At 48.3% G+C, this 27,818-nt stretch overlaps 1 protein-coding gene across 1 annotated transcript; it reads left to right on the forward strand.

Moving 5' to 3' along the window:
- On the forward strand, positions 1-27,818 carry LOC119975006 (tapasin-related protein-like). Its single transcript, XM_038814436.1, has 9 exons — positions 1-194; positions 2,166-2,345; positions 4,750-5,040; positions 5,327-5,665; positions 10,487-10,813; positions 14,085-14,177; positions 21,963-21,979; positions 25,364-25,416; positions 27,203-27,818. Exons 1-8 carry the CDS (start codon positions 149-151, stop codon positions 25,376-25,378), a joined length of 1,308 nt encoding a protein of 435 aa, XP_038670364.1. The 5' UTR covers positions 1-148; the 3' UTR covers positions 25,379-25,416; positions 27,203-27,818.

The raw sequence follows: 27,818 nt of genomic DNA on the forward strand, positions 1-27,818 counted from the left end.
GCTCCCTCTTCCACCGTCACTCACTCCCCACCAGCGAAACTGACCTCAACTCCGACCCGCGATCTGCCGGCAACTTCCTCGTTGAATTGAAAGCGAAAGTATCGCCCAGCAGGCGGCCTGAGAGGAGCAGCAGCCCAGAGTGCCCGCAATGCATTTGAAGATATTCCTTTGGCCCCTTTCGATGCTCGCTACCGGTAAGGCGATCAGACGGTGCCAGGCTAGAGAGAGGGGGGCTGATGACCATTTGGCGATTGTGTTGGGAGTTGGCCACAGAAAGCGGAGTTTCCAATGTGAAACTGACAATTCATTGCCCGTGGCGCTAGCCCAGGGTAACATGGCAGGCTTCGAGTTCCTGGCCACAGCCCCCCCAAAAGAATCATACTCAATCCGGTACTGAACGTGCAAAGAGGCAAGTCAGAAAACCATTGGCTGGCTGTGTCATTGGCGGGAAAGGGCAATGTCTATGAGGACCCCTCCCCTTTCCAAAGGTGAGCGAAGACTAGAAACATTGACCCATTACAGGTGAAATTTACAATGAGACCAGCGCATCCCCCTTGGTCAGGGCTTTTATGGCATTGGAAAGGTCTTGGTGAAGATTGGCTCTGGTACCTTTTAGGTCAACTCGCACCAGTGGGGTGGGACTCTATCCTCCCTGAGTCACAGGAAGCTGGTGCCAAGAGTGCAGTACTGTAGGAATGCCAACAGTCGCTTACCACGGTAAACAAAACAGTAGACCGCACTTAAGAGATATTTCAACGCTCCACCGTACTTTTAAAGGGCGAGTTCTCCCTTAAGTTCCATCAAACATTTATTCTCTTGACCATCGTCAACAGAGCTGGGTTCAATTCCAGCCTCGGGTGACTGTGCGGAGTCTGCACTTTCTCCCCGTGTCTGCGTGGGTTTCTTCCGGGTGCTCCGGTTTCCTCCCTCGGTCCAAAGATGCTGCGCGATAGGTTGCGTTACGCAGATGGGACGGGAGGAGTGGGCTTAGGTAGGGCGCTCTTTCTGCAGTTCGGTGCAGACCTGATGGGCTGAATGGCCTTCTTGCGCCCTGGAGGGATTCTATGGAGAGCGAAGGTCAGTGCTCAGTGGAACCAAATCTCAGTTTCTCCCCCCACAGAAGATGCTGCCAGACCGGCCGAGTCTGTCCAGCATTTTCTGTTTTTATTTCAGATTTCCAGCATCTGCGGTATTTTGCTTTTCAGTCTTTTATAGCCTTTAGTAGAGGAAGGCCTGGATAGAGGTGTTGAGTTTGGATAATTTGACGTAGACTGCTCGATGATAGATGCAGGGTTGCAGATCAAAATACGTGGATAATATTTTGCCGTGTTTATTGCCTCACTATTTGGGCAGCCCGGTAGCATAGTGGTTAGCACTGTTGCTTCACAGCTCCCGGGTCCCGGATTCGATTCCCGGCTGGGTGACTGTGCGGAGTCTGCACATTCTCCCCGTGTCTGCGTGGGTTTCCTCCGGGTGCTCCGGTTTCCTCCCACAGTCCAAAAGACGTGCCAGTTAGGTGGATTGGCCATGATAAATTCCTCTTAGTGACCAAAAAAGGTTGGGTGGGGTTACTGGGTTACAGGGATGGGGTGGAGATGTGGGCTTGGGTAGGGTGCTCTTTCTAAGGTCCGGTGCAGACTCGATGGGCCAAATGGCCTCCTTCTGCACTGTAAATTCTATAATGTGCAGCGGTTCAGTAATATTTAATCCAACACGGAAACCAATTGCACCAAGTTAGGAACAAGGGAACAGGAGGAGACCATTCAGCCCCTCGATCTGTTCCACAACTCAATGAGATTTGGGCTCGTCCACATCTTATCTCTGTGCACCCATTTGGGTTCCAAAGGACAGTACTCCTGTGCAGTACTGAGTGTGTACGACAGTTTTGCCTGGATTGCGTGCTCGGGTTCCTGGGGTAAGACCTGAACCCATCATTTGATGGCTCCAAAGCAAGAATGCTGGTGACTGAGCCACAGCAGCCACTTAAGAAAACGTATGCACCTAAAAGCAGAACTATCTCCACCAGTGTAACAATGGTAATTAAGCAATTCATCTGGTGACCCTACTTCCCGGTATTCAGTGAAGCGTCTGTGTAAAGTGTGGAGTGACTGTATGCATTTGGTGTTAAAACCTTCTTTTCAAACGCCTCGATTTATTTTTTTAAGCCATCGTGCAGGCACAGAATAGACACACGGTCCCGAGCAGAAAGCTGGAATGCATGTTTGTGGAGGAGAAACAAAGTGAAGAGACTCAAATATTTGGGCCTACAACCACCAAGAGGAAGGCCTTCCTGCTGTCTGGTGATCTGAATGTAAATGAGAAGGCCATTATTTTTAAACTTCAAGGTAATGTGCATTGATCATAAATTAATTTTCTAATGGAATGCTAACCTTTATATCTCGAGGATTAGAGTATAAAAGCACAGGGGTTATGCTGGAGCTATACAAACCTGGTTAGACCCCATTTTGAGTACTGAGTGAAAACATTTTGCTCTAGTTCTAGATTCCCAATGGTATCGCTCATGGTAATTCAGACAATCCACTCATGTGCGATTCAAAATACAAATGGGGTAATTTGAGTTTAATCTGCCTGTTGGAAGAGTGATGAGATCAAACGCAACTCCGGTTTTATACCCAATATTGGCCAGAGAGTAAAACTGGAATAGCACATGATCCCATGCATTTCCTGCATTGCAAGTTGGGTTAAAATTGTAGGCAACTAAGGGCTGTTTACCACAGGGCTAAATCGCTGGCTTTGAAAGCAGACTAAGCAGGCCAGCAGCACGGTTCAATTCCCGTAACAGCCTCCCCGAACAGGCGCCGGAATGTGGTGACTAGGGGCTTTTCACAGTAACTTCATTTGAAGCCTACTCGTGACAATAAGCAATTTTCATTTCATTTCATTTTCATTTCATTAACTGTTAAATGTTCTTGGATATCCTGGGCAGTGTGAAAGGCACTACACAAATGCAATCCTTTCTGGATCATAGAGGATAAGGTACGGCTAAGAATTCACTGAGAGAAAAGAAGCAAATGTGTACAACATCCAAAATCATAACATTGACACTTATTTGCTCTAAGCGGGGCTAGTTAACTCAGTCAGGATAACATGTTTTAAACAAAAATTGGATGTACTTGCCAGTAATTAGTTTGAAGAATTTTTTATGGGGCAAGATAACGTTCATTGGTTCTTTTCCTCCCTAAGTCATGTCTTTTAAAAATAGCTGGCCAGCGGAGGAGGCATCAGTAGAGGAGCTGAAAGCTAAGTGGGAGGGGAAACTGGGGGAACAGATCGAAGACGGGACATGGGCTGATGCTCTGGAGAGGGTTAATTCTTCCTCCTCGTGTGCGCGGCTTAGCCTCATCCAGTTCAAGGTGCTGCACCGGGCCCACATGACTGGGACGAGGATGAGTAGGTTCTTTGGGGGTGAAGACAGGTGTGTCAGGTGCTCGGGGAGTCCAGCGAACCATGCCCATATGTTCTGGGCATGCCCGGCACTGGAGGAGTTCTGGAAGGGGGTGGCGAGGACGGTGTCGAGGGTGGTGGGATCCAGGGTCAAGCCAGGATGGGGACTCGCGATTTTTGGGGTTGGGGTGGAGCCGGGAGTGCAGGAGGCGAAAGAGGCCGGTGTGCTGGCCTTTGCGTCCCTAGTAGCCCGGCGAAGGATCTTGCTATAATGGAAGGATGCGAGGCCCCCAAGCGTGGAGACCTGGATCAATGATATGGCGGGTTTCATTAAGCTCGAGAAGGTCAAATTCGCCCTGAGAGGGTCGGTACAAGGGTTCTTTAGGCGGTGGCAACCTTTTCTCGACTTTCTGGCTCAACGATAGGGTACAGGGACAGTAGCAGCAGCAACCCGGGGGGGAGGGGGGGAAGGGGGAGGGAAAAGGGGGGGGGGGGCGGTCAATGACTATGTTTGTTTATTTAATTTTAATTTATTTTTAAGTTCTTTTGGTGTTCATTGGGGTTGGGGGGTGGGGGGATGGGATACATATGGTCTGGGGGTGTTACAGTTATTATGGGTTGTTTTGTTGCATTTCATTGCTTGTCGTTATGTTTTATATTTTCTGTAAAAAATTCCAATAAAAATTATATTTAAAAAAAAAATAGCTGGCCAATTTGAATTGGTGATGTTGATACAATTGATTGAGAGAGATGGATTTTCAGTTCAAAAGGGGACAACTCGGGATTCATAGAAATCATAGAATTTACAGTGCAGAAGGAGGCCACTCGGCCCATCGAGTCTGCACCGGCCCTTGGAAAGAGTGCACCACTCGAGCCCACACCTCCACCCCATCCCCATAACCCAGTAACCCCACTTAACCTTTTTTGGATACTAAGGGCGATTTTATCATGGCCAATCCACCTAACCTGCACATCTTTGGACTGTGGGAGGAAACCGGAGCACCTGGAGGAAACCCACGCAGTCACGGGGAGAACGTGCAGACTCCACACAGACAGTGACCCAAGCCGGGAATTGAACCAGGGACTCTGGAGCTGTGAAGCAACAGTGCTAGCCACTGGGCTACCGTGCTGCACGGTTGAAGAGTAATATTTCAAGATATGAATGCCCTGGCTGTTTGCCTTTCTATCACAAGGTACAACAGGAAGATTTGCAGAATCTTACAATTTAGGAGGATTAGCGAAATGTGTTTTTAGCATTGGGACCCAGCTTTCTGTGAAGGATTTGCATGGTTTCCCGTTAACTTGCTGTTTGATTATTATGAGACTCTTCCTCCTTATTCACAGCCTCTTCATTAGATGTTATCCAGTATGTGGATGAGAAACCCGAAAATTTGGGATGTGAAATTAGCAGGTACTCCACTCATGGCATCCACGTTCCCTGGACGCACCAGGGGAAGGACACCATTACGGATGTATGGTTCACAGTGACGCTAAGGAACTTGAAAAGCAGCTTCACTGCAACCAGCTTCATGAGGAAGATTGAAGCTCCCGACAGCCAGCAGGCTGAGAACAATGAAGCGAAAGCCGATCAAGAAGATCCCGCCATTGGCGATACGGATACTCTGCTAGTTCAAGGTAATGTTCGGATGCTAACCAGCCCAGTATAATTTCGAAGAGAATGCTGCCAAAGTATACATGCGCCACGGTAATGTTTGCCTCCCATGGCAGTGTTAAAAATCCATCAATGAGTGTACAAAACATGTACCCCCACAGGGCCCACACCATAAACAGCATGTGACTGGATCAGTGAAATGTCGAGCCTATAATGAAAATACAATTTTCTGTGTTTTTATCTAGGGTATGAATAGCGATGGACTGGTTTCGAAATGCAAGATAATAGCTTTTTCTTTTTACTTGTTAGTGAGCTACGTGGTGCACACCAGCACCCCGTTGATCCAAACCAAACTGAAGCAAGATCTGGTTCTGGACTGTGGCTACAAAATTGACCACAGCACCGACTTTAACATCGACTGGCGATACCAACACAAAGGGACCAAGAAGAAATTGTTCTCCTACAATGGGCGACACGAGCGGGTTGAACACCTGGAGAAAGGGGTCGAAGTATTCATGGACCAGATCAGGACTGGAAATGCTTCTATCCGCATAAGAAGTATCGACATTCAAGATGAAGGATCCTACACTTGTTCCGTATATGTCCCGCCACTCTTTGGAATACAAACCCTTGAGGTGGAGGTTATGGGTAAGATGCTGAATCTGACGAATTGATGAACGTTTGTAAATCAGCGGATCAGGAGAAATTACTGTTTGAATTTGTGTGGGTAACAAAACAGTGTCAAAATCAGTGTCCCTGCTTCAGACGTAGTGTCTGGATTAATTATTTCAAACTGCAGGCCGCTGAATACACGCATTTTTGCACCAAGTCAAAGTGCAGGTTGTTAACGTTAGTCCCAACACTTGACAAAGTCATCTTTCATCTTCAGCCTCATTGTCAGCAATCAGCATGATTAGAATCCAGCCCGGGTTGCTGGGGTTTATTGTTGAGGGACTAAATGGCCTAATCCTAGGGCAGCACGGTGGCGCAGTGGTTAGCACTGCTGCCTCACGGCACTGAGGTCCCAGGTTCGATCCCGGCTCTGGGTCACTGTCCGTGTGGAGTTCGCACATTCTCCCGTGCTTGCCTGTGTTTCGCCCCCACAACCCAAAGATGTGCAGGCTAGGTGGATTGGCCACGCTAAATTGCCCCTTAATTGGAAAAAATGAATTGGGTACTCTAAATTTTTTTTTTAAATGGCCTAATTCTGGTCTTCTGTTCCAAACCCTGTCTGAGGTATTTCTTATGGGAGGTTGTTAACAGGATTCACACCGGTTGTTGACTTGGAAACCAGGACACACAGCTTTGCTTTACAAAGCGAGCTTATTGACATTGTTCAGTCTCAGAGTTCTCCTCCCCTATGTAGATGTCCTTAATTAAACAAAGCCCTTCACCAGTGTTCCAGTAGTATAATTAACATGCAGTTAGCAGAGGTAAATCTAACGGTAGATGTTAAACTGAGGCCTTTAGGAGACGTTTTTTGGTTCCCTGTGAATTTTGTTTCTCTCTAATCCACATAAGTGACTTGGAAGCCCAACGTCAGATTTGCAGACCACACTAATATAAGGAGAACAGTAAAGACAAAAGATTCAACAGAAGGTTTGCAGAAGAAATTGGTTTTGCAGTCGGCAAATTGAACTCTGAAAGAAGGAACTTGTATTTATGTAGAGCCTTTCATGTCCATGAGATCTTGTAAAGCTTCACAACTGATACAATACCTTTGGGTTATAGTCATACTCTGGCAGCCAATCACTGCACTTATAATCCAGAGGCCTGGGTTAATGTGTTTTTGGGCCTATCAACTAAATAGAAGAACAGAAATTAACTGGGGGATAAATTAAAAGGGGACCGCTCCTAACAGCCCAAATAGAACAAAGAGGAAAGGAAACTCAAAAGCATTAAATCAAAATGTGAAAACTGGGGTCGATAAAGCGATCCTACCCCTGCGGTGCCCACCGAGCACAGAAGACCTCGAGTGTGCCATTGGACACCACATGCTCCCTCCAGGAACATCTGGCCGCGAGAGGCCCAGGTTAATGCTATGGGGAACACAGGTTCGAATCCCACCACAGCAGCTGGTAGAACCTGAATTCAGTCAATAAATCTGGAATTGAAAGCTAGTCTCAGCGATGGTGACCATGACAACTATCACCGGTTGTTGTAAAAACCCATCTGGTTCACTAATACCCTCTGGGGAAGGAAATCTGCCATCCTTACCTGGTCTGGCCTACATCTGACTCCAGACACCCAGCAATGTGATTGACTCGTAACTGCTCTCTGAAATGACCCAGCAAGCCACTCAGTTCAAAGGGCAATTAGGGGTTGGCAACAATTGCTAACTTTGCCAGTGACATCCACATTCCCCGAAAAAAATAAAGAAAAATCAGCTCACGGTATGACTCCGCAAGCACCAATTAAATAAATGACTTATGATCGGCATTTAGTGGTGCGGGTTGAGAGGTAAATGTTGACTTGGGACACTCCTCCAGACTCAAAACGTGAGCTGCCTTTTCTCTCCACAGCCTCTTGTTTTGCTGTTCTTCAAATAGTGCCATCCCTTCTGTCCATCTCAGAAGGCAGACAGGGGCTGAAAAACTGCACTCCTGACACTGGTGCACTCCCTCAATACGGCGCTGAAACATCATCCACAACCATATGCTCAAGTGTCTGCCAGGAGTCTCAAACTGATAACCCGTTGCCTCAGAGGCAGACCACTATGCAATGAAATTTAGCAGTGATACATTGGTTGCTAACATGCCCATCACAGCGTAAGTTCTATTTTTCTGCAGCACCAGCTGGGAGCCGTGCTTAGTGTCCACACCTCCCCAGTGGAACCACAAGATTGGTGAATTTACCCTTATAAGCCAGCAGTAGACTGGAATGGAACAAGGGTGATGGACTAATTGGATAGTTCACCCTCAGATCCATCATAAATACCATGGGCCAAATGATGCCCTCCTCTGCTGGATGGTTCATAGAACCATGGAATAGAATCATAAAATCACTGCAGTGCAGAAGGAGGCCATTTGGCCCATCAAGTCTGCACCAACACCCTGAAAGGGCACTCCATCTAAGGTCAGGCCCCCACACTAAACCCATAACCCAGTAACCCGACCGAACCTAAACTAATGGACACCAAGGGACAATTTAGCATGGCCAATCCACCTAACGTTTGGACTGTGGGAGGAAACTGGAGCAGCCGGAATTGAACCCGGGTTCCTGGCACTGTGAGCAGTAGTGCCAACCACTGTGCCACCTTGCCACCCCTGTGAATTTAGTTAGAGTGACGGTAGCATGGTGGTTAGCGTAAATGCTTCACAGCTCCAGAGTCCCAGGTTCGGTTCCCGGCTGGGTCACTGTCTGTGCGGAGTCTGCACGTCCTCCCCGTGTGTGCGTGGGTTTCCTCCGGGTGCTCCGGTTTCCTCCCACAGTCCAAAGATGTGCGGGTTAGGTGGATTGGCCATGCTAAATTGCCCGTAGTGTCCTAAAAAGTAAGGTTAAGGGAGTTGTTTGGGTTACAGGTATTGGGTGGATACGTGGGGTTGAGTAGGGGGATCATTGCTCGGCACAACATCGAGGGCCGAAGGGCCTGTTCTGTGCTGTACTGTTCTATGTTCTATGCGAATAGTGATAGATTCATTCTCTTCAATGTCTGGACAATATGGTGAAGCAGACTAAAAAAGCAAATCACATGTACATCCATAACTTCGAGGACAAGGAGCTGAATTTCATTGGGAAATCATCTAGGGTTAGGTCCAGATTGGGGTGAGGTGGGGAAAACCCTCAGGTGCCATTTTCTATCTATCTAGCTATCTTGGCAGATTATTTTACTTGTGCTCACATGCTGAATTGTACACACCAGCAGTGCATACGAGTTTAACACGATCAGGTGTGGAACAGTGATTTTGGGTAAACAGCTGCTCGAAAGGCCCCATTCCCATGCTACACGAGGTTATAGGCACCATCGGATTCATGGAGTTCAGATCGCGAGACAGCAGTGGTCATTGTCTGCCATTAACATTGCTCGAGTAGAGTCCTTTGACCTGCACTATTGTGGTACCACGTGGATATGGGCCTGGACTGTACTCCTGCTGTAGGGATAAGTGAGCTGAAGTTAGCAATGCAAGCCCAAGGAGGCGACACAGGGATGATGCTGTCCCTTGTTGCGAAATGAACAAGTGCTGAGCCTTCACAGAAAGGTAGTACAGTCCTAGTCCTGCCACTCGCAAACACATTCCTGGCAGATACATTAAACACATGCTTTTTTTAAACCTGTGTTTTTAAAGTATGTAAGTGTGTTACATATGACTGTATGTGAAAATATCGGCAACCATAGAATCAACAGTGGAGAAGGAGGCCATTCGGACCAACGAGACTGCACCGGCCCCTTGGAAAGAGCACCCTACTTAAGCCCGTGCCTCCACCCCATCCCTGCAACCCAGCAACCCCACCTAACCAAAGGGCAGCACGGTAGCATTGTGGATAGCACAATTGCTTCACGGCTCCAGGGTCCCAGGTTCAATTCCCGGCTTGGGTCACTGTCCGTGCGGAGTCTGCACATCCTCCCCCTGTGTGCGTGGGTTTCCTCCGGGTGCTCCGGTTTCCTCCCACAGTCCAAAGATGTGCAGGTTAGGTGGATTGGCCATGATAAATTGCCCTTAGCATCCAAAATTGCCCTTAGTGTTGGGTGGGGTTACTGGGTTATGGGGATAGGGTGGAAGTGTTGACCTTGGGTAGGGTGCTCTTTCCAAGAGCTGGTGCTGACTCGATGGGCCGAATGGCCTCCTTCTGCACAGTAAATTCTATGATAATCTATGATTAATCTAGGACAAAGGTTTGGCACAACATCGTGGGCCAAAGGGCCTGTTCTGTGCTGTATTTTTCTATGTTCTATGTTCTAACCTTTTTGGACACTAAGGGCAATTTATCGTGGCCAATCCACTAACCTGCACGTCTTTGGACTGTGGGGCGGAAACCGGGGCACCCGGAGGAAACCCACGCAGACTAGGGGAGAACGTGCAGACTCCGCACAGACAGTGACCCAAGCCGGGAATTGAACCTGGAATCCTGGAGCTGTGAAGCAACAGTGCTAACCACTGCTACCATGCCGCTTGAAAAGAGGAAAGTGGAGAAGAATTAGAAAGGATTTTTAAAGAAAAATGTACACTTAAAAAAATTGGTAGAGTCATGTTCTCATCGGAAGACTATTAATCCAATTTAATTCTGTTTAAAGGGATTGAAAACTACAAGTCCTAAGGGATTGGGGGGGGGGGGGGGGGGGGGGGGGGGGGGGGGGGGGGGGGGAGCTGGGAGGGGATCCTGCCCGGCCTTAAGTGTTAACAAACCTATAAAATGTTATGTATGTACAGTAACGTCATTGCAGTGTTAATGTAAGCCTACCTGTGACAATAATGAAGATTATTATTATCATTATTATAGTGATAAATTAATTTGCTTCTTTCGTTGCAGAGTCGCCCATTGTCTCTGTGGGCCATGATTCACTTTCCCTGAAGGAGGGGGAAGAACAGAAGCTGGCATGTGAGTCGGGGCGCTATTATCCACTCGATGTCACGGTGAAGTGGCTGCGGCAGCAGGGTGAGGGGCATATGCTGCCCGTCTACATGACCAACGTCATTTTCTCCACCCACAGGCGGAACAAGGATGGTACCTACAACATTACCAGTTTCTTCAGGTTCACCGCCTCCCTCACGGACAATGACGTTACATACGTGTGCCGGGTTGAGCACATCAGCTTGGCGAAACCGATCAAGCGTTACATCCATGTAAAAGTAGAGGGTAAGCAATGAGGGGAATCTTATGACGCTGTTCGCTTAAAATTGTTACAGAGTGTTTCACAGAGTCGACATGCATTGAAATCTGATGCCATGATGGATGTTCATGTCGCAATTCCCGCTCAGATTGATATATTTTTTTAAAAGGGGCAATTTAGCGTGGCCAATCCACCTACGCTGCACATCTTTGGGTTGTGGGAGTGAGACCCATGCAGGCACGGGGAGAATGTGCAAACTCCGGGACAGTGACCCGGGGTTGGGATTGAACCCGGGTCCTCAGCGCCACGAGGCAGCAGTGCTAACCGTTGTGCCGCCGTGCCGCCAGCTCTCAGATTGATATTGAATCAATGGCAATTTTATGAGAATGCCCATTAATTCACCTAATGTTGCAACCATTTTACAACCAACCTGGCCCCTTGAATTAAACTGATTAAGATTGTCCAAAGGTCCACCGTTAGTATACGTTTGCTGCCTGACAAGGCCCTCATAATCTGTTTCAGTCAGGAGAAAGGAGCTGAGCAAACTATAAATTTGGCACATTTTATTCCAGTTACTCTGCATTCATTTCCAATTTGGAGAATTTGCTAAGTTCTTGTAATACTTCATGTCCTTTGCAAGTATGGTGAAGAATGTAAAAATTATAGCAAGAAAAGTTTGTGCAATGACCTTGTTGCTGTAGGCTGTACTTTTTCTGTACCGAGCGTGGTTCACTCTCCATTGTCATCAGCAACCACTCCTGTAGCCTGCTTGGGTGTGGTATTAATGGCTCTACATCCTCGTGTGGCAATTGTCAATGTCACCTCAAGATCTCCTGGCAGGAAAGGGCTGGTCAGCGTTTTTCCTTTCCTGCTCTATTCTCCCACATCCCCGGATTCCCTGAGGGCAGCTGGAAAAAGATGGAGAAAAGTCGTACCAGGGATAAAGCAAGAAACCCCATTGATGAAAAGGTTTCAGCAACTACTCCACGTGTCACACATGGAAAGACTAGGGAATGGAGAACCCTAGTCATTCTACTGAAGAAATCATTCACTATTTCTGCTCTTCTGCAGGATTGACCGCAAAAAGGTATAGCACCTGTGTTTGAAAAGGCAAAGAAAGCTGACTGAGATGGGATAAAATGATAGAAACTCTTGTCGGGTTTATGCTGGAGGACTGCCGATATAGCTGAAGAGTCAGCGAGCATGGATTTAACAATGAAAGATCCTGCTCTTAAATTTTAAAAAATTCTTTCACGGGATATGGGGGTCCCTGGCTGGGCCAGCGTTTATTGCCCACCCCGAAAATCCTTCGAGAAGATGGTGGTGAGCCGTCTTCGTGAACCGCTGTGGTCCATGTGTGTAGGTACACCCACAGTGCTGTTAGGAAGGGGTTTCCAGGATTTTGACCCAGCGACAGTGAAGGAACAGCGATATAGTTCCACGCCAAGATGATGAGTGACTTGGAGGGGAACCTGCAGGTAGTGGGGTTCCCATGCATCTGCTGGCCTTGTCCTTCGCAGTGGTAGAGGTTGCAGAAGGTGCTGTTGAAAGAGCCCTAGCAAATTGCTGCAGTGCATCTTGTAGTTGGTACACGCTGCTGCTATTGTGTGCCGGTGGTAGAAGGAGTCAGAGTTGAAGGTGATAGACGGAGTGCTAATTAAGGATGTGCTGTTGAGCTTCTTGAGTGTTGTTGGAGCTGCATTCATCCAGATAAGTGGAGAGTGTTCCATCACAGTACTGACTTGTGCCTTGTCGATGGTGGACAGGCCTTGCGGAGTCAGGAGGTGAGTTACTCGCTGTAGCATTACTGCTTTTGCAGCCACAGTATTTAAATAGCTGGTACCGTTCAGCTTCTGATCAACCTCCAGGATATTGACAGTGGGGGAATTCAGCGATGGTAATGCCATTTAAGGGGGAATGGTTGGGGAATCATTGTCTGGCACTTGTGTGGCATGAATGTTACTTGTCACTTGTCAGTCCAAGCCTGAATGCTGCCCAGGCCTTGCTGCATTTGGACGTGGTCTGCTTCAGTTTCTGAGAGTCGCAAATGGTGCTGAACATTGTGCAGTCATCAGCGAACATCTCCACTTCTGACCTTATGATAGAGGGAAGGTAATTGATGAAGCAGCTGAAAATGGTTGAGTCGAGGGCATTACCCTGAGGAACTCCTGCAGTGATATCCTGAGACTGAGATGATTGACCGCCAAGATGGCAACCATCTTTCTTTGTGCTCTATTTGACTCCAGCCAGTGGAGAGTTTCCCCTGATTTCCATTGACTTCAAGTTTGCTCGGACTCCTTGATGCCACACTCTGGACAAATGCTGTCTTATGTCCAGGGCAGTCACTCTCAGCTCATCTCTTGAGTTCAAATGTTTTATCCATGTTTGGACCAAGATTGTTATGAGATCAGGAGATGTAGTGAGGTCAAATTCTTTGAGGCAATGGCAAACAAACGGTGGGATTCCTTGTGATATAGTTTAACTGGATTTTCAAACAGTTGTTAGCAATTTCGACAAGAAAGATTTATAACAAAAGGAAACCCATGAGAATTAAAGGTAAAATATGGGGACTGGACATGAATAAATAGTTGGGAATAAAGAGTGTAAAATGTACAGTGTTAGCAGGAGTGGAGATGATGAATAGCATATCCCAGGGTTCTGCCCTTGGAACCTTTGTATTAATATGAATGACCCTGGTTGCAGAAATCACTGTAAGCTTCAGTGATCAGATAATTATCAAGTAGAAGAGAACGGAAAAAACATACGGTTAATTCTGTGAAAATGTATTTATGATGGCACAGTGGTTAGCACTGCTGCCTCCAAGGACTCGGGTTCAATTCCAGCCTTGGGTGACTGTGTGGAGTTTGCACGTTCTCCCTGTGTCTGCGTAGGTTTCCTCCAGGTGCTCCAGTTTCCTCCCACAGTCCAAAGTTATGTAGGTTAGTTGGATTGACCATGATCGATGAACATGGTTACGAGGATAGGGCCCAGGTAGAGTGCTGTTTTGGAGGGTCGGTACAGACTTGATGGACTGAATGGCCTACTTCTGCACTGTGGGGATTCTATGGATTAGCAACAGAGCAAACAAATCATATTTAATTCTACCAAATGCAGAACATAACAGTGAAAAATGTTTTTTGGTTTTTGGAGACATTGGTTTGAAGATAAATGGTGACCAGGGCTCCCTGTCCTTCTATTTCTCCTTTTAGGAGAGTTCCTCTTTGCAATGTACACATTGACATGTGATAGAAGTCTCAAAAAAACTGACACTCATGATTTTATCTTTTGATTCCACAGCACAACCTCAGATACTTCTGTTCGTCTTAGGTTCAATTGCAATCCTAGTTCTCGGCTTTTTTCTGGTCACCCTACTGATTCAAATAACAAAAGGTGAGTATTTGCTGTTACGATTTCTCTGCTGTCCGTCAGCCTTGACTGAGACAGTCACCTTTACAATTGACCAATCTTTGCACACATAGTTTTCAAGAACATTTTCATTTGGAAAGTCAGACCAGAGCGGGGTTTGCATAGAATCACATCGAATGTGCAGCACAGAAACATGACATTGTACCGAAAATGTCTTTGGTGGTGTTTATATTCTACACAAGTGTCCCTCTCTTTCTCTTCTCTCTCTCTCTCTCTCTCTCTCTCTCTCTCTCCCCCCCCCCCCCCCCCCAACACCCCAACATGTTCCATCTGCTTTATCTTTCAGCATGGCTTTGTATTACCTTTTTCTCTCATGTACTCGTCTAGCTTCCTTTTAAAAGCATCTAAGCTATGCTTTGTCAGGGATATTGAGAGACAATACAGCTCCCAGCTGGATAGAGTAATTAACCATGAGCAAAATCAATGTAGATTTTTAAACGTGTTGTAGCTTGTAACTTTGAACAAGATTTCCGGAGGCATGTTATGAAGTTATGAGCTTTGTAAGATTTATCGATCTAGTTGGACAGCAGGGCCAAGGTTGGTCTTTTAATTGCTGACTTGCTATTTGTCAACAGATCTGTTAGGGTCAGATGGATTTTGTAGTTTAATTGGTAGCGATGCAGATCGCCTTTTTGAATGAAACACCAAAATGCGATGTTTTGTGTGTTTGCAAAAAACAGACCCATCAAAACAATGAATGAGCAATTGAAAGAAAGAGTTTGAAAGAGCAATACTCAATTTTATTGAAATGCTATGTCAGTGAGTGTCTTTTTTTTTTAAATAATTTTTATTGAATTTTTCAAAATACAAACATTTTAACCCCCCCTACATTTACATTTCAATTATAACAAAACAAAGTCAAACCCCCCTACTTAACAAGAAAAAGAAAAAAAAATCCCCCCCCCCCTACCCGCGCGTCCCCCCCCCCCCCCCCCCCCCCCCCCCCCCCGCCGGCGAACCGACAGTCAGACCAACTTATCATTTCTAGCAGCGTCCTCGGGCAGGCCTTGCCCGTGCCACCAGCCGCTACCGTACTTCCTTCGTCGTTGTCCCCCCTCCCCCCCCCCCCTCCCCCCCTCCCGCCCTCCCCTCCCCTCCCGGGTTGCTGCTGTCATGGCCTCAGTTTCTATCTCTGATCCAAGAGGTCTAGGAAGGGTTGCCATCGCCTGGAAAACCCCTGCACCGACCCTCTCAGGGCGAATTTGATCCTTTCCAGTTGGATGAAGTTTGCCATGTCGTTTAACCAGGTGTTAACACTCGGAGGCCTTTCGTCCCTCCACTGAATCAGGATCCTCCTCCGAGCCACCAAGGACGCAAAGGCTAATATTCCAGCCTCCCTCGCCTCCTGTACCCCCGGTTCCACCCCAACCCCGAAGATCGCAAGTCCCCATCCTGGCTTGACCCTGGACCCCACCACTCTCGACACCGTCCCTGCCACCCCCTTCCAGAACTCCTCCAGTGCCGGACATGCCCAAAACATATGTGCATGATTCGCAGGGCTTCCCGAACATCTAATACACCTGTCTTCACCCCCGAAAAACCGACTCATCCTTGTCCCCGTCATGTGGGCTCTATGCAGTACCTTAAATTGAATGAGACTTAGTCTCGCACATGACGACGACGAGTTGACCCTCTCCAGGGCGTCTGCCCATGTCCCGTCCTCTATCTGTTCCCCCAGCTCTAACTCCCACTTATCTTTCAGCTCCTCTACTGGTACCTCCTCCACCTCCTGCATAATCTTATAGATGTCCGAGATCTTCCCCTCCCCGACCCAGACCCCTGATAGCACCCTATCACTCACCCCCCTGTCGGGGAGCGCGGGGAACCCCGCTACCTGTCGTCTGGCAAATGCCTTCACTTGGAGGTACCTGAACGTGTTCCCCGGGGGGAGCCCAAATTTCTCCTCCAGCTCTCCCAGGCTCGCAAACCTCCCCTCTATAAACAAGTCCCTCAGTTGTCTAATACCCGCCCTCTGCCAGCTCTGGAATCCCCCTCCTGTGTTTCCCGGCGCAAATCTGTGGTTCCCTCTTAGTGGTGCCCCTATCAGACCTCCCACTTCCCCCCTGTGTCGCCTCCACTGCCCCCAGATCTTGAGGGTGGCCGCCACCACCGGGCTCGTGGTATACCTCGTGGGAGGGAGCGGCCATGGTGCCGTTACCAGTGCCCCTAAGCTTATGTTGCCGCAGGACGCCCTCTCCATGCGCTTCCAGGCTGCCCCCTCCCCTTCCATCATCCACTTTCGTACCATCGATGTATTTGCCGCCCAGTAATATCCTGAAAGGTTGGGTAACGCCAGCCCTCCACTATCCCTACTCCGCTCCAAAAAGACCCTTCTAACTCTCGGGGTGCCATGTGCCCACACATACCCCATGATACTACTCGTTACCTTCTTGAAAAAGGCCCTGGGGAGGAAGATGGGCAGACACTGGAACAAAAACAAGAACCTCGGGAGGACCGTCATTTTAACTGACTGCACCCTCCCTGCCAGCGACAGCGGCACCATGTCCCACCTCTTAAACTCCTCCTCCATCTGCTCCACCAGTCTGGAAAAGTTCAACTTGTGTAGGGTCCCCCAGTTCTTTGCCACCTGCACCCCCAAATACCTAAAACTTTTAACTGCTCTTTTGAAGGGGAGCCTCCCAATTCCCTCCCCTTGGTCTCCCGGGTGTATTACAAAGACCTCACTTTTCCCCAGATTTAATTTATATCCCGAAAAGTCCCCGAACTCCGCTAGTATCCCCATTACCTCCGGCATTCCCCCCTCCGGGTCTGCCACATACAACAACAAATCATCCGCATAGAGCGAGACCCGATGTTCCTCCCCTCCCCTTGTCAGTCCTCTCCACCCCCCTGAACCCCTCAGTGCCATCGCCAACGGCTCAATCGCTAATGCAAAGAGTAAGGGAGATAGGGGACATCCCTGCCTAGTACCTCGATGGAGCCCAAAATATTCTGACCTCCTCCCGTTTGTTACCACACTTGCCATCGGAGCTGAATAGAGCAGTTTTACCCACTTGATAAATCCCTCCCCAAACCCAAACCTTTCCAACGTCTCCCACAAGTATTCCCACTCCACCCTGTCAAATGCCTTCTCCGCGTCCAGCGCTACCACTATCTCCGCCTCCCCTTCCACTGCTGGCATCATAATCACATTTAACAATCTCCGGACATTTGTGTTAAGTTGGCGTCCCTTCACGAACCCCGTCTGGTCTTCATGGACTACCCCTGGCACACAGTCCTCTATCCTGGTTGCCAGGACCTTTGCTAACAGCTTGGCATCTACATTTAAGAGGGAGATAGGCCTGTAGGACCCGCACTGGACCGGGTCCTTGTCCCGCTTCAAAATCAAGGAGATCAGGGCCTGCGACATTGTTGGAGGCAGAACCCCCCCCTCGCGCGCCTCATTGAAGGCTCGCACCAGCACTGGACCCACCAAGTCCACAAATTTCCTGTAAAACTCCACCGGGAACCCATCCGGCCCCGGCGCCTTCCCCGCCTGCATCTGGCCTATCCCTTTAATTAGCTCCTGCAGCTCTATCGGCGCCCCCAACCCTTCCACCAGCTCCTCCTGTACCTTTGGGAACCCCAATTTGTCGAGAAAGTTCTTCATTCCCCCTCTCCTCTTCGGCGGTTCAGACCTATACAATTCCCTATAGAAGTCCCTAAAGACCCTATTCACCTCTTGCCCCTTCTGCACTACATCCCCACCCCTCTCTCTCACTCCCCCAATCTCTCTGGCTGCATCTCGCTTACGAAGCTGGTGCGCCAGCATCCTGCTCGCCTTTTCCCCGTACTCATACGCCGCACCCTGCGCCCTTCTCCACTGCATTTCCGCCTTCCTAGTGGTCAGTAGGTCGAACCTGGCCTGCAAGCTACGCCGCTCCCTTAATAGCCCCTCCTCTGGCGCCGCCGCATATTTCCTATCTACTTCTAGGAGCTCCCCCACCAGCCTCTCCCTTTCCTGCCTCTCCTTCCTCTCTCTGTGTGCCCTTATGGAGATCAGCTCTCCTCTAATCACTGCTTTCAAGGCCTCCCAGACCGTCCCCACCTGCACCTCACCTGTGTCATTCGTACCCAGATAGTTCTCAATGCCCGTTCTCACCCTTCTGCACACCTCTTCGTCCGCCAACAGCCCTACATCCAGGCGCCACAACGGGCGTTGGTCCCGCGCCTCCCCCATGTCCACGTCCACCCAATGTGGTGCATGGTCCGATATCGCAATGGCCGAGTACTCCGTGTCCTGCACTCTCGGTATCAGCCCCCTGTTCAATACGAAAAAATCGATCCTAGAGTACACTCTGTGGACGTGGGAGAAAAAAGAATACTCCCTCGCCCTAGGCCTACCAAATCTCCATGGGTCTACCCCTCCCATCTGCTCCATGAACCCCCTTAACACCTCTGCCGCTGCCGGCCTCCTATTCGTCCTGGAACTCGATCTATCCAGCCCAGGGTCTAACACCGTATTAAAGTCCCCTCCCATGATCAGGCCCCCTGCCTCCAGTCCCGGGATGAGGCCCAGCAGGCGCCTCATAAAACCCGCGTCGTCCCAGTTCGGGGCATACACATTTACCAGTACCACACTCTCTCCCTGCAGCCTACCCCTCACCATCACGTACCTGCCCTCCTTGTCTGCCACCACCTCTGCCGCCACAAACGACACTCTCTTTCCCACCAAAATCGCCACCCCCCGGTTCTTGATATCCAAGCCTGAGTGGAACACCTGTCCCACCCACCCCCTTCTCAGGCGGACCTGATCTGCTACCCTCAAATGAGTCTCCTGCAGCATTGCTACATCAGCCTTCAGTCCCTTCAGGTGTGAGAAGACCCTTGATCTTTTGACCGGCCCATTCAGCCCCCTTACGTTCCACGTGATCAATCGGGTCGCAGAGCGACCCGTCCCTACTCCCTGTCGATTAGCCATGTCTTGTCCCTTGCTCGCCCCGGGTCATCCCTTCTTTTCTGACCCGCTTCCCATAGCGATGGCCCCCCCCCCCCCCCCACCCCCCCCGGCTCTCCCCTTCTCGTCCCTGGTCTTTCTAGCAGCAACCCGGTGTCCCCCCCCAGGTCCCCCCCCCCCCCCCCCCCCCTGGCTAGGACCCCTCCTAGCCGCGATGTACCCCACATCGTACTCCCGAGAGTCAGCTGGTCTCCGCTGACCCGGCTGCTCCTGCCACATTCCGACTCCTCCCGGTTCACCCCATCTGCGCCCGTGAAAGATCCCCTTAAAACCCCCGAGAAAGACCCGCATAGTCAACCCGCTCCCCCCCGTCCCGTCTCCCCAACTTAACGATATAAATACAAATACCCAATGGCAACTAAATACATAAATACTTAACTACATACTTAAATAACAAAATAATTAACTAACTATCAACTAACAGTGTGCCCAACCATCACCCTCCATCAAACAGTATAAATAACCGCAGATAACCATAACCCGAAAAGAAAAAAAAGAACAAAAAACCCCCCCAAGCACCCAAAGAAAAAGGGTAAGAGGGGTAAATAACTAAGGGAAATTGGAAACGGGAAAAAACACCCCATAAGAAGCCAACGACCCACAATAGAGATTTCAACAGTACAAATATACAGAAACACCCAACAACTCGAAACCTTCAAAATATTCAGAAAAGTCAACCGTTCGAGAAAAAACACCCCAAACACTCCACGAAACTGTTACCCAGTTCCGACCTGGCCTGAAAAAGAAAAGGGCCACTTGCACAATCCAGAGTCCCCCGGCGGCTACGACCGCCGGTGCTCCCAGGTTTTAGTTCGTGTCCAACTTTTCCTCTTGTACAAAGGTCCAGGCCTCCTCTGGGGACTCGAAATAATGATGTTGGTCCTTGTAGGTGACCCACAAGCGCGCCGGTTGCAACATTCCAAATTTGATCTTTTTCGCGTGTAGCACCGCCTTTGTCCGGTTGTACCGGGCCCGCCGCTTTGCCACCTCCGCACTCCAGTCCTGGTACACCCTTACCGTCGAGTTCTGCCACTTGCTGCTTTTCTCCCTTTTAGCCCACCTCAGGACTTTCTCTCGATCACTTAGCCGCTGGAACCGCACCAGCACCGCCCTCGGGGGCTCGTTTGCCCTAGGCCTCCTGGCCATGACCCGGTATGCCTCTTCCAATTCCAGGGGCGCCGGACCGGCCCCTTCCCCCATCAGGGAGCTCAACATCTCCGCCACATATCCCGGGAGATCCGACCCCTCCAGGCCTTCTTCCAGGCCCAGGATCCTCAAATTTTTCCTCCTCATCCGAGTGTCCAGCTCCTCGAAGCGGCTCTGCCACTTCATGTGGAGTGCCTCGTGCACCTCCACCTTTGCCCCGATGACTGTGGCCTCCTCCTCCCTCGCGGCCATCTCCTGCTGCAGATCTTTAATCGACGCCTCTTGGATCGCCTGGGCTCCCACCAACCTGGTGGCCGTCGCGTTCATGGACTCTAAGAGTTCCACTTTCATCTCCGTGAAAAAACGGAGGAGTGCGGCCTGCTGCTCCTCCGCCCATTTCTTCCACTCCTCCGGTGCACCGCCGGCCGCCATTTTGATTTTCTTCCCCCGCTTTTTTTGGGAAGCTGCTGCCGTTTTTCTTGCCGCTCCACTCCGGGTACCGACCATAAAATCGGTCTAGTTCTCCTCAGGGGACCTTCCCCCACCGGGATTCGTTTTTTCAGCGCCGTTGGGGCCCTCCAATTGGCCCAAAAACACCTTTGTTGCAGGAGCTTCCAAATGTGCGGCTTAGCTAGTCATAGCCGCAACCGGAAGTCCAGTGAGTGTCTTTTATTGAACTCTCTCTGGTGGTTGCTGAAGAAAGCTTAGGCTGATTGCTTAAGAAGAAGTTGTGGCGGGTGCAACAGAAAGTGTGAAAGGTCCAATGGTGATGCGATTATGTTAGAGAAGCTTTGCCTGGTACTTCCCGAAAGAATGACAGTGGAGGCTTCCTGGATGGCATGTCAAGGATTTTAACCCTTGTTACAGGGTGGACTGGGGGCAGGAAACCTGAAGTATCATCAACAACAAGATTTACTGCAATGAACTATCACAGATAAAGATGGAAGGATGCTGCGTAGTTTGGAAAACAGGAACGGTGACTGAAGATGTTGGCGAAGAGATATGTTTCCTGGGGTTTTATACGGTGTGGGGCGATATAGCGATATGAGGAGTTCAGGAAGATGCCGGGGTGTGGTGGTTGAAGACTCTGCCACTGATTCCGGGGAAGGGGGAATTGGGGGATATCGCAGATCAGCGTTGGTTGGAAGAGTCCGGGATGTGAGATGGGCCATCGGGCTGGATGAATTTGTTAGAGGCAGAGCGGGACAGATTCAGGGAGTGTTTTGCAAACAAAGATTTTGAAATCAAGGGATATTGGCAAAGGGGGCTTAGCACCTCAATGGATCTGTTCACTGTTAAGAGAAGTATAGAAGGGACAAAGATATGGATGAGAGTTTGAGCACCCTCAGAGGTGAGGTAGTGATAGAGGACGTTACGTCAATGGTTGAAATGGGCAACCTTGTTGATGGATTTGATTTGATGCTCAGCACTAGATGCCTGCATCAGCCGTCCAATAATGTTCAATTTATTATTCTAGAGCCTAAAGCCTGAATGAGAGTGAATGAAAGATTTGTAAAGTCAGATCTTTTTAGTTTTCCGCCTTAAAGCGTCTTTCCATTTTGTGTGATATCGGCACTGATATTCCCCCTGTTCACCACATAATGTGTTTTTGAGTTTTCAGTGACCTCCTATCTTTTCCTTTGCAGTCACAGAAAGAAACAAGGTAAGAACCGTATAATTTGGATTTTCATAATGTTTCAAAGCCTCGCGCAGAGAATGTATAGAAAAAAGGTAAAGGTCATTTTGGGCAGATATCATGTGTGTAGATCACTGAATGTATTGGCAGTGTAGCTGTATTTTCTTTCCCTCTGATAGACTATAAGGAAAGGTTGAGCAGGTTGAGCCCATACTCACTGCAGTTTAGATGAATAAGGAGGGATCACATTGAAACATATCAGATTATGAGGGGGCTCTTGAAAGGCTAGATGCTGAGAGACTGTTCCCCTTCATGGGAGGACCTAAAATGGAGGTGGGGGGGGGGGGGGGGGGGGCACAGTTTCAAAGTAAAGGGTCTCTCATTTAAGATGGAGGTGAGGAAGAAATTCTTCTCTCGGAGGCTCATTAGTGTTTAGAACTCTCTTCCCAGAGAACAGTGGAGACTGGGTCAGCGATTGGATTCCATGCTGTATTGATTGACAAACGGAGTCAGGGTTATGGTGGGGAAGGCAGGAAGGTGGAGTTAAGACCACAATCAGATCAGCCATGTTCTTACTGAATAGTGGAGATGTCTCGAGGGGCCGAATGGCTCACGCCTTCTCCTGTTTCTTATTGTTTTATGTTGTTTCCTGGTTCCACAAGCATGGACAGCTCCCAATATTCAACTACTCGGTCAATCCTGATTGGTTAGTCTGAGCTGGGGCATCAGGAGGAATCTATGGTTTGCCGCAGCTTCCTTAGACTAGCAAAGGCTAACGTGTTCAAAATTCCTAGGGACTTCACAAAGTGGGACATGGGTGCCAAGAAGCATTGGTGAAGTTAGGATGGACCATTGGGACAGGAGTAGGCTATACAGTCCCTCCAGCTTGTTCTACCATGCAGTGAGATCATGACTAACTGTATCCTAACTACAGTTACCCACCTTAGCTCCATATCCCTCACTCCTTTTGCAAAAATCTATCACTCTCAACTTTAAATGAATGAGTATTTGCTTCTTTTTGTGACAGGCAGCTCGCCAGCTCTACCACCCTTTTTGTGAAGAAATGTTTCCTAAACTTTTCTCCTGAATGGCCTGGCTTTGATTGTAATGTTATGTTAGACACCTTGCCCCCCCACCCAAACCACCACCACCGCCACGAGAGGGAAAGATTTCTCTCCATCTACCCTGTCACTTCCTTTTAAAATACTAACACCCGCAATTAAACCACCACCTAATCGTTGATATTCCAGGGAATACAAGCCTAGTTGATGTAACCTCTCTTCATATGTTAACCCATGATGGCAGCAAGGTGGCGCAGTGGTTAGCATTGCTGCCTCATGGCACCGAGGTCCCAGGTTGGATCCCGGCTCTGGGTCACTGTCCGTGTGGAGTTTGCACATTTTCCCCCCGTTTGCGTGAGTTTCGCCCCCACAACCAAAGGATGTGCAGGGTAGGTGGATTGGCCACGCTAAATTGCCCCTTAATTGCAAAAAATGAATTGGGTACACTAAATGTATTTTAAAAAAAGATAAATTAACCCATGGAGGCTGAATTTCCTTCTTTCCAATATATTCTTTCCAGTATGTGGTGCGCAGAACTCTGGATGTAGTCTCACCTGGCCTTTCTATAGCCCTCAGGACATAAAGGTTAACATTCCATTAGCCTACTTGTTGATTTTTACTACATGACCATTACATTTTAGTGAGCTGCTGTACATGGATGCCTTAATTTCTTCGGATTCCTGTTGTTCCTGGCTTTTCACCATTTTAAAAAAAAACTCTGATTTTGACTAATCAGAGTCAAGTTACCTGGTTTACATTTTCAAACAATGCTTGGCAGTTAACTGTCGGCCAACATTAACTGGTATTCTCCATGGCAATGCCTCCACCAATCAAAATCTGCTTGCCAACCAATTAGCACTCTCTTCTTGTTTCCAAGGGCAGCACGGTGGTGCAGTGGTTAGCACTGCTGACTCACGACGCTGAGATCCCAGGTTTGACCCCGGCCCTTGGTCACCGTCCGTGTGGAGTTTGCACATTCTCTCTGTGTCTGCGTGGGTTTTGCCCCCACAACCCAAAGATGTGCGGGGTAGGTGGATTGGCCACGCTAAATTGCCCCTTAATTGGAAAAATTGTTGTTTCCTCTTACGTCCTGATGAGTGCCTGACAAAAAGCTTCGACAAAATGTATTTTTTCAGCAACACTCAAATTTTGTACCAAGCAAGTATTTGTTCCTTATTCTTATGAATGAAGGGTTCTATTTCCTTTAGAACAAAGATATTTAAGGGCAGCAGGGTGGCACAGTGATTAGCACTGCTGCTTCACGGCGCCGAGGTCCCAGATTTGATCCCGGCTCTGGGTCACTGTCCGTGTGGAGTTTGCACATTCTCCCTGTGTTTGCGTGGGTTTCGCCTCCACAATCCAAAAGATGTGCAGGGTAGGTGAATTGGCCACGCTAAATTGCCCCTTAATTGGGAAAAAAAAAATTGGGTATTCTAAATTTATTTATAAAAATAGAACAAAGGTATTTTACATGCTGATGTGTTACTTTTGTACTTCCCTGCCCTGAAATTATATGGGCTCGGCACAACATCGAGGGCCGAAGGGCCTGTTCTGTGCTGTACTGTTCTATGTTCTATATTTTTTCTCTTTACCAAGAAAAAAAATACATGGTTCTATCCTTTCTTGTTCATAGTTTTGCATTATTGGGGTTGAGAAGGCTTTTAATGGCTCGGGGGAAAAAATTATGAAAATTGAGAGATTTATCGAGGGAGTTCAGGGAGTAGGAGCTAGGTGACTGATGGCTGTGCCACCTGTTGATGGGGCAGAGGAGGGTGGTCAGAATCCAAGGCCTAAATGGACTGTGGCAAGGTGCAGGAATGGAGTTTGTTGCAGAGCTGATCCCATAGTGTCTACGATTAATTGCAGAGTTTTCAAAATCAATGTTCTCGGAGTCAGAAAACCAATGGATGTTGGTGAAGAAGGGGATGATTGGTTGAAAGAGGCTAAATGCTAGCCAAAATGTGGGTGGTGAAAAAATACATTTTGTCAAAGCTTTTCGTCTGCCACTCCTCAGTAGGTGACATATAGACTAACCAGTGAAAAGTACTCTTGAGAAATTGAGTCTGGACGTTGTTAAGGGTTTCCACTGTGTTTAGGTTGAGACAGGAGATTTTGGCAAGGAAGTAGAGATTTCATTGACAGATAACATGTGGAGTTTGATGTTCAGCTCGGACTAAATTAACAAATTAAACCAAGTAGTCTAAACTAATATGACTACATAAAGGGTTTCAAAAATGCTCATCTTTTTAAATGTGCTTTTGTAAATAGCCCTACAGCCATTAAAAACAACACAAGCTGTTATGTTATATATTTAATGTATTTAATGTTCTTCCTTTTAACTTTTCAACAGAAGAAGCCCTACTGAACATTGGAAAAGAGGATTCAGTGTAGGCAGGAAGGAAGGTAAGAACCTGTGTTTATGTAGGCTTTTAGCATGTCTTGGAGCATCCCAAAACGACTTACTTGGGAGTGCAGTGACTGTAGGAAAATGCAGCAGGAAACTTAAGCACAGCAACATCCCACTAAGAGAAAATGAAGCGCCTGAGTAATTAATCTATTTGTAATGTCAGTGGTCGAGGGAAAAATGTTGAGCCGGGCACTGGAGCAATTCACTGCTCTTCTTCACAAGAGAGACTTTGCATCCACTTGAAGCATTAGACATGGAGGACAGGGTCTCAGTGTAACTCTGCACTCCCTCAGTACTCTGTTGGAGTGTCAGCCATGTTCCAAGTCCCAGGATGAGACGACAACCTTCTGACTCCGAGGCAGGACTGTCACTCTTCGAGCCAAGCTGATTAAGTATGAATATTACTTTCACCTTTGCTCGTCTCGAAGCCCATTGTCACTGATGAGTGACAGGGCCTGCAACTGGCCACAGGATAAGCTCCAGGTTAAGGTACACCTGCCCCATAATCCAGGTGGCTGCATGATCTGTATTAATCCAGAGCAAGTTGATGTTGCCAACCATGTCCAGATCAGTCCATTTGTTGACAAGTCCATTCTTAGATTGTTACTACTGTATAACAGTGTAGAGCTAGTAGGACAGTTAGCTCCTAATATTAAAACGTAGCTGCTATCCTGATGGTAACCATTTCTCTAGACCAGAAATGCAATGGAGAGCCATCAGTGTAACTCCAGTCTGCAGGCCCCATGTTATTATAAGCGGGCTTTGGCTTTAAACCTGTCGTGCACTAAATTTCTATTCCATTTCTGCTGCAGATACTCTGGGAAGAGTATCATCATCATAGAATTTACAGTGCAGAAGGGGGCCATTCGGCCCATCGAGTCTGCACCGGCTCTTGGAAAGAGCACCCTACCCAAAGTCCACACCTCCACCCTATCCCCATAACCCAGTAACCACACCCAACACTAAGGACAATTTATCACGGCCAATCCACCTAACCTGCACATCTTTGGACTGTGGGAGGAAACCGGAGCACCCAGAGGAAACCCACGCACACACATGGGGAGAATGTGCAGACTCCGCACAGACAGTGACCCAAGCCGGGAATTGAACCTGGAGCTGTGAAGCAATTGTGCTAGCCACAATGCTACCGTGCTGCCACCAAAGTACTCTCCACCAATGTCCAATAATGCCGTTGATCACACAAGGTTAACAGCAAGAGCAGGCACAATTATTTATTTTTTTAGCCCCACTCTCCCACCTCATCCCTGTAACCCCACCTAACCTGCACATCTTGGGCACTCGTCAATTTAGCATGGCCAATCCACCTAACCTGCACACTATACATTGTGGTTCCATTCTCACCACTGAGTAACCCTCCAGAGACACATGACCTAGGCTGACAATCAGTGTAGTACTGAAGGAGTTGCGCCTTGTGATAGATGACATCGTTCAGAGGGTCCCAGTGGGCAAGTGACTGCGTGGAATTTGCACTTTCCCCCGAGTCTGCATGGGTTTCCTCCGGGTGCTCCGGTTTCCTCCCACAGTCCAAAAATGGGTAGGTTAGGTGGATTGGCTATGCTAAGCTGTCTCTTAGTATCCTAGGATGTGTAGGTTAGGTTAAAGAAGAAGAGGAAGAAGGTGTGTAGGAAGAGGGCAGGGAACTGGCCTTGGGTGGGGTGCTCTGTCGGTGGAGACTCGATGGGCCGAACGGTCGCCTTCTACTGTAGGGATTTTATGGTTCTAAACCAATGCGACTAATTCTCCTTCTTTTTCTTCTCTTAGGAGTGATCACAAATTTCCTGCGGCTGTGTCTGAATCAGTTGAAGGGACGTTATTTAGTACTTTGTTGGCCTCCCCTGAAGATGTTAAATCCTGACTCCATTCGTTAAAAAACCGAGACCCGAACATGAAAGGTTTTCATCCAGGGCTGGTTATATTGATGGTCACCAGTGAGAGTGTTCATAGTTTGGGGCTGGAGGTTGTGTCTGATGCAGAGATGGCTGGTTCTTGCCTTCCCAGTGACTGTAGAGCTTTCAAGGTGATAGGTCACTGCTTCAAGGTAATGTCAAGGCATTTCTTGTGCTCAGTGTGTCCGGACTGTCTTTAATGGCAGAATTAAACCGCCGTTTACAGCCCAGCCAACTTTTTACATTTTCTCTCCCTTGCATTAAAATTTTTGGAAAAGACTTGCATCCCCTTAAAGTTATGCCCCCTTCTGTAAAAAAGGGGAAAAAGGGGCGTATTAAATGTGCGCAGTAATTCTTTGCAGGTGGTGGGTATTAACCGGGGATTCACTTGGGCTTCCTTCAATGGGATCAGACTGAAATTGTGGTTATTGGGTTAGGAGATGCGTGTTTGTAATGTGTGTTTCTGTAAATAAAAACGTAACATTTTCAAA

Source organism: Scyliorhinus canicula, chromosome 12, assembly GCF_902713615.1.
Source record: "Scyliorhinus canicula chromosome 12, sScyCan1.1, whole genome shotgun sequence".
NCBI classification, from domain to species: domain Eukaryota; kingdom Metazoa; phylum Chordata; class Chondrichthyes; order Carcharhiniformes; family Scyliorhinidae; genus Scyliorhinus; species Scyliorhinus canicula.

Excerpts from the sequence above, each read along its gene's own strand:
- LOC119975006 (XM_038814436.1), top strand. The coding sequence starts at position 149 with ATGCATTTGAAGATATTCCTTTGGCCCCTTTCGATGCTCGCTACCG. Across the intron at positions 195-2,165 it reads CCTTTCGATGCTCGCTACCG|CCATCGTGCAGGCACAGAAT; the intron begins GTAAGGCGATCA and ends TATTTTTTTAAG. Across the intron at positions 10,814-14,084 it reads CATCCATGTAAAAGTAGAGG|CACAACCTCAGATACTTCTG; the intron begins GTAAGCAATGAG and ends TTGATTCCACAG.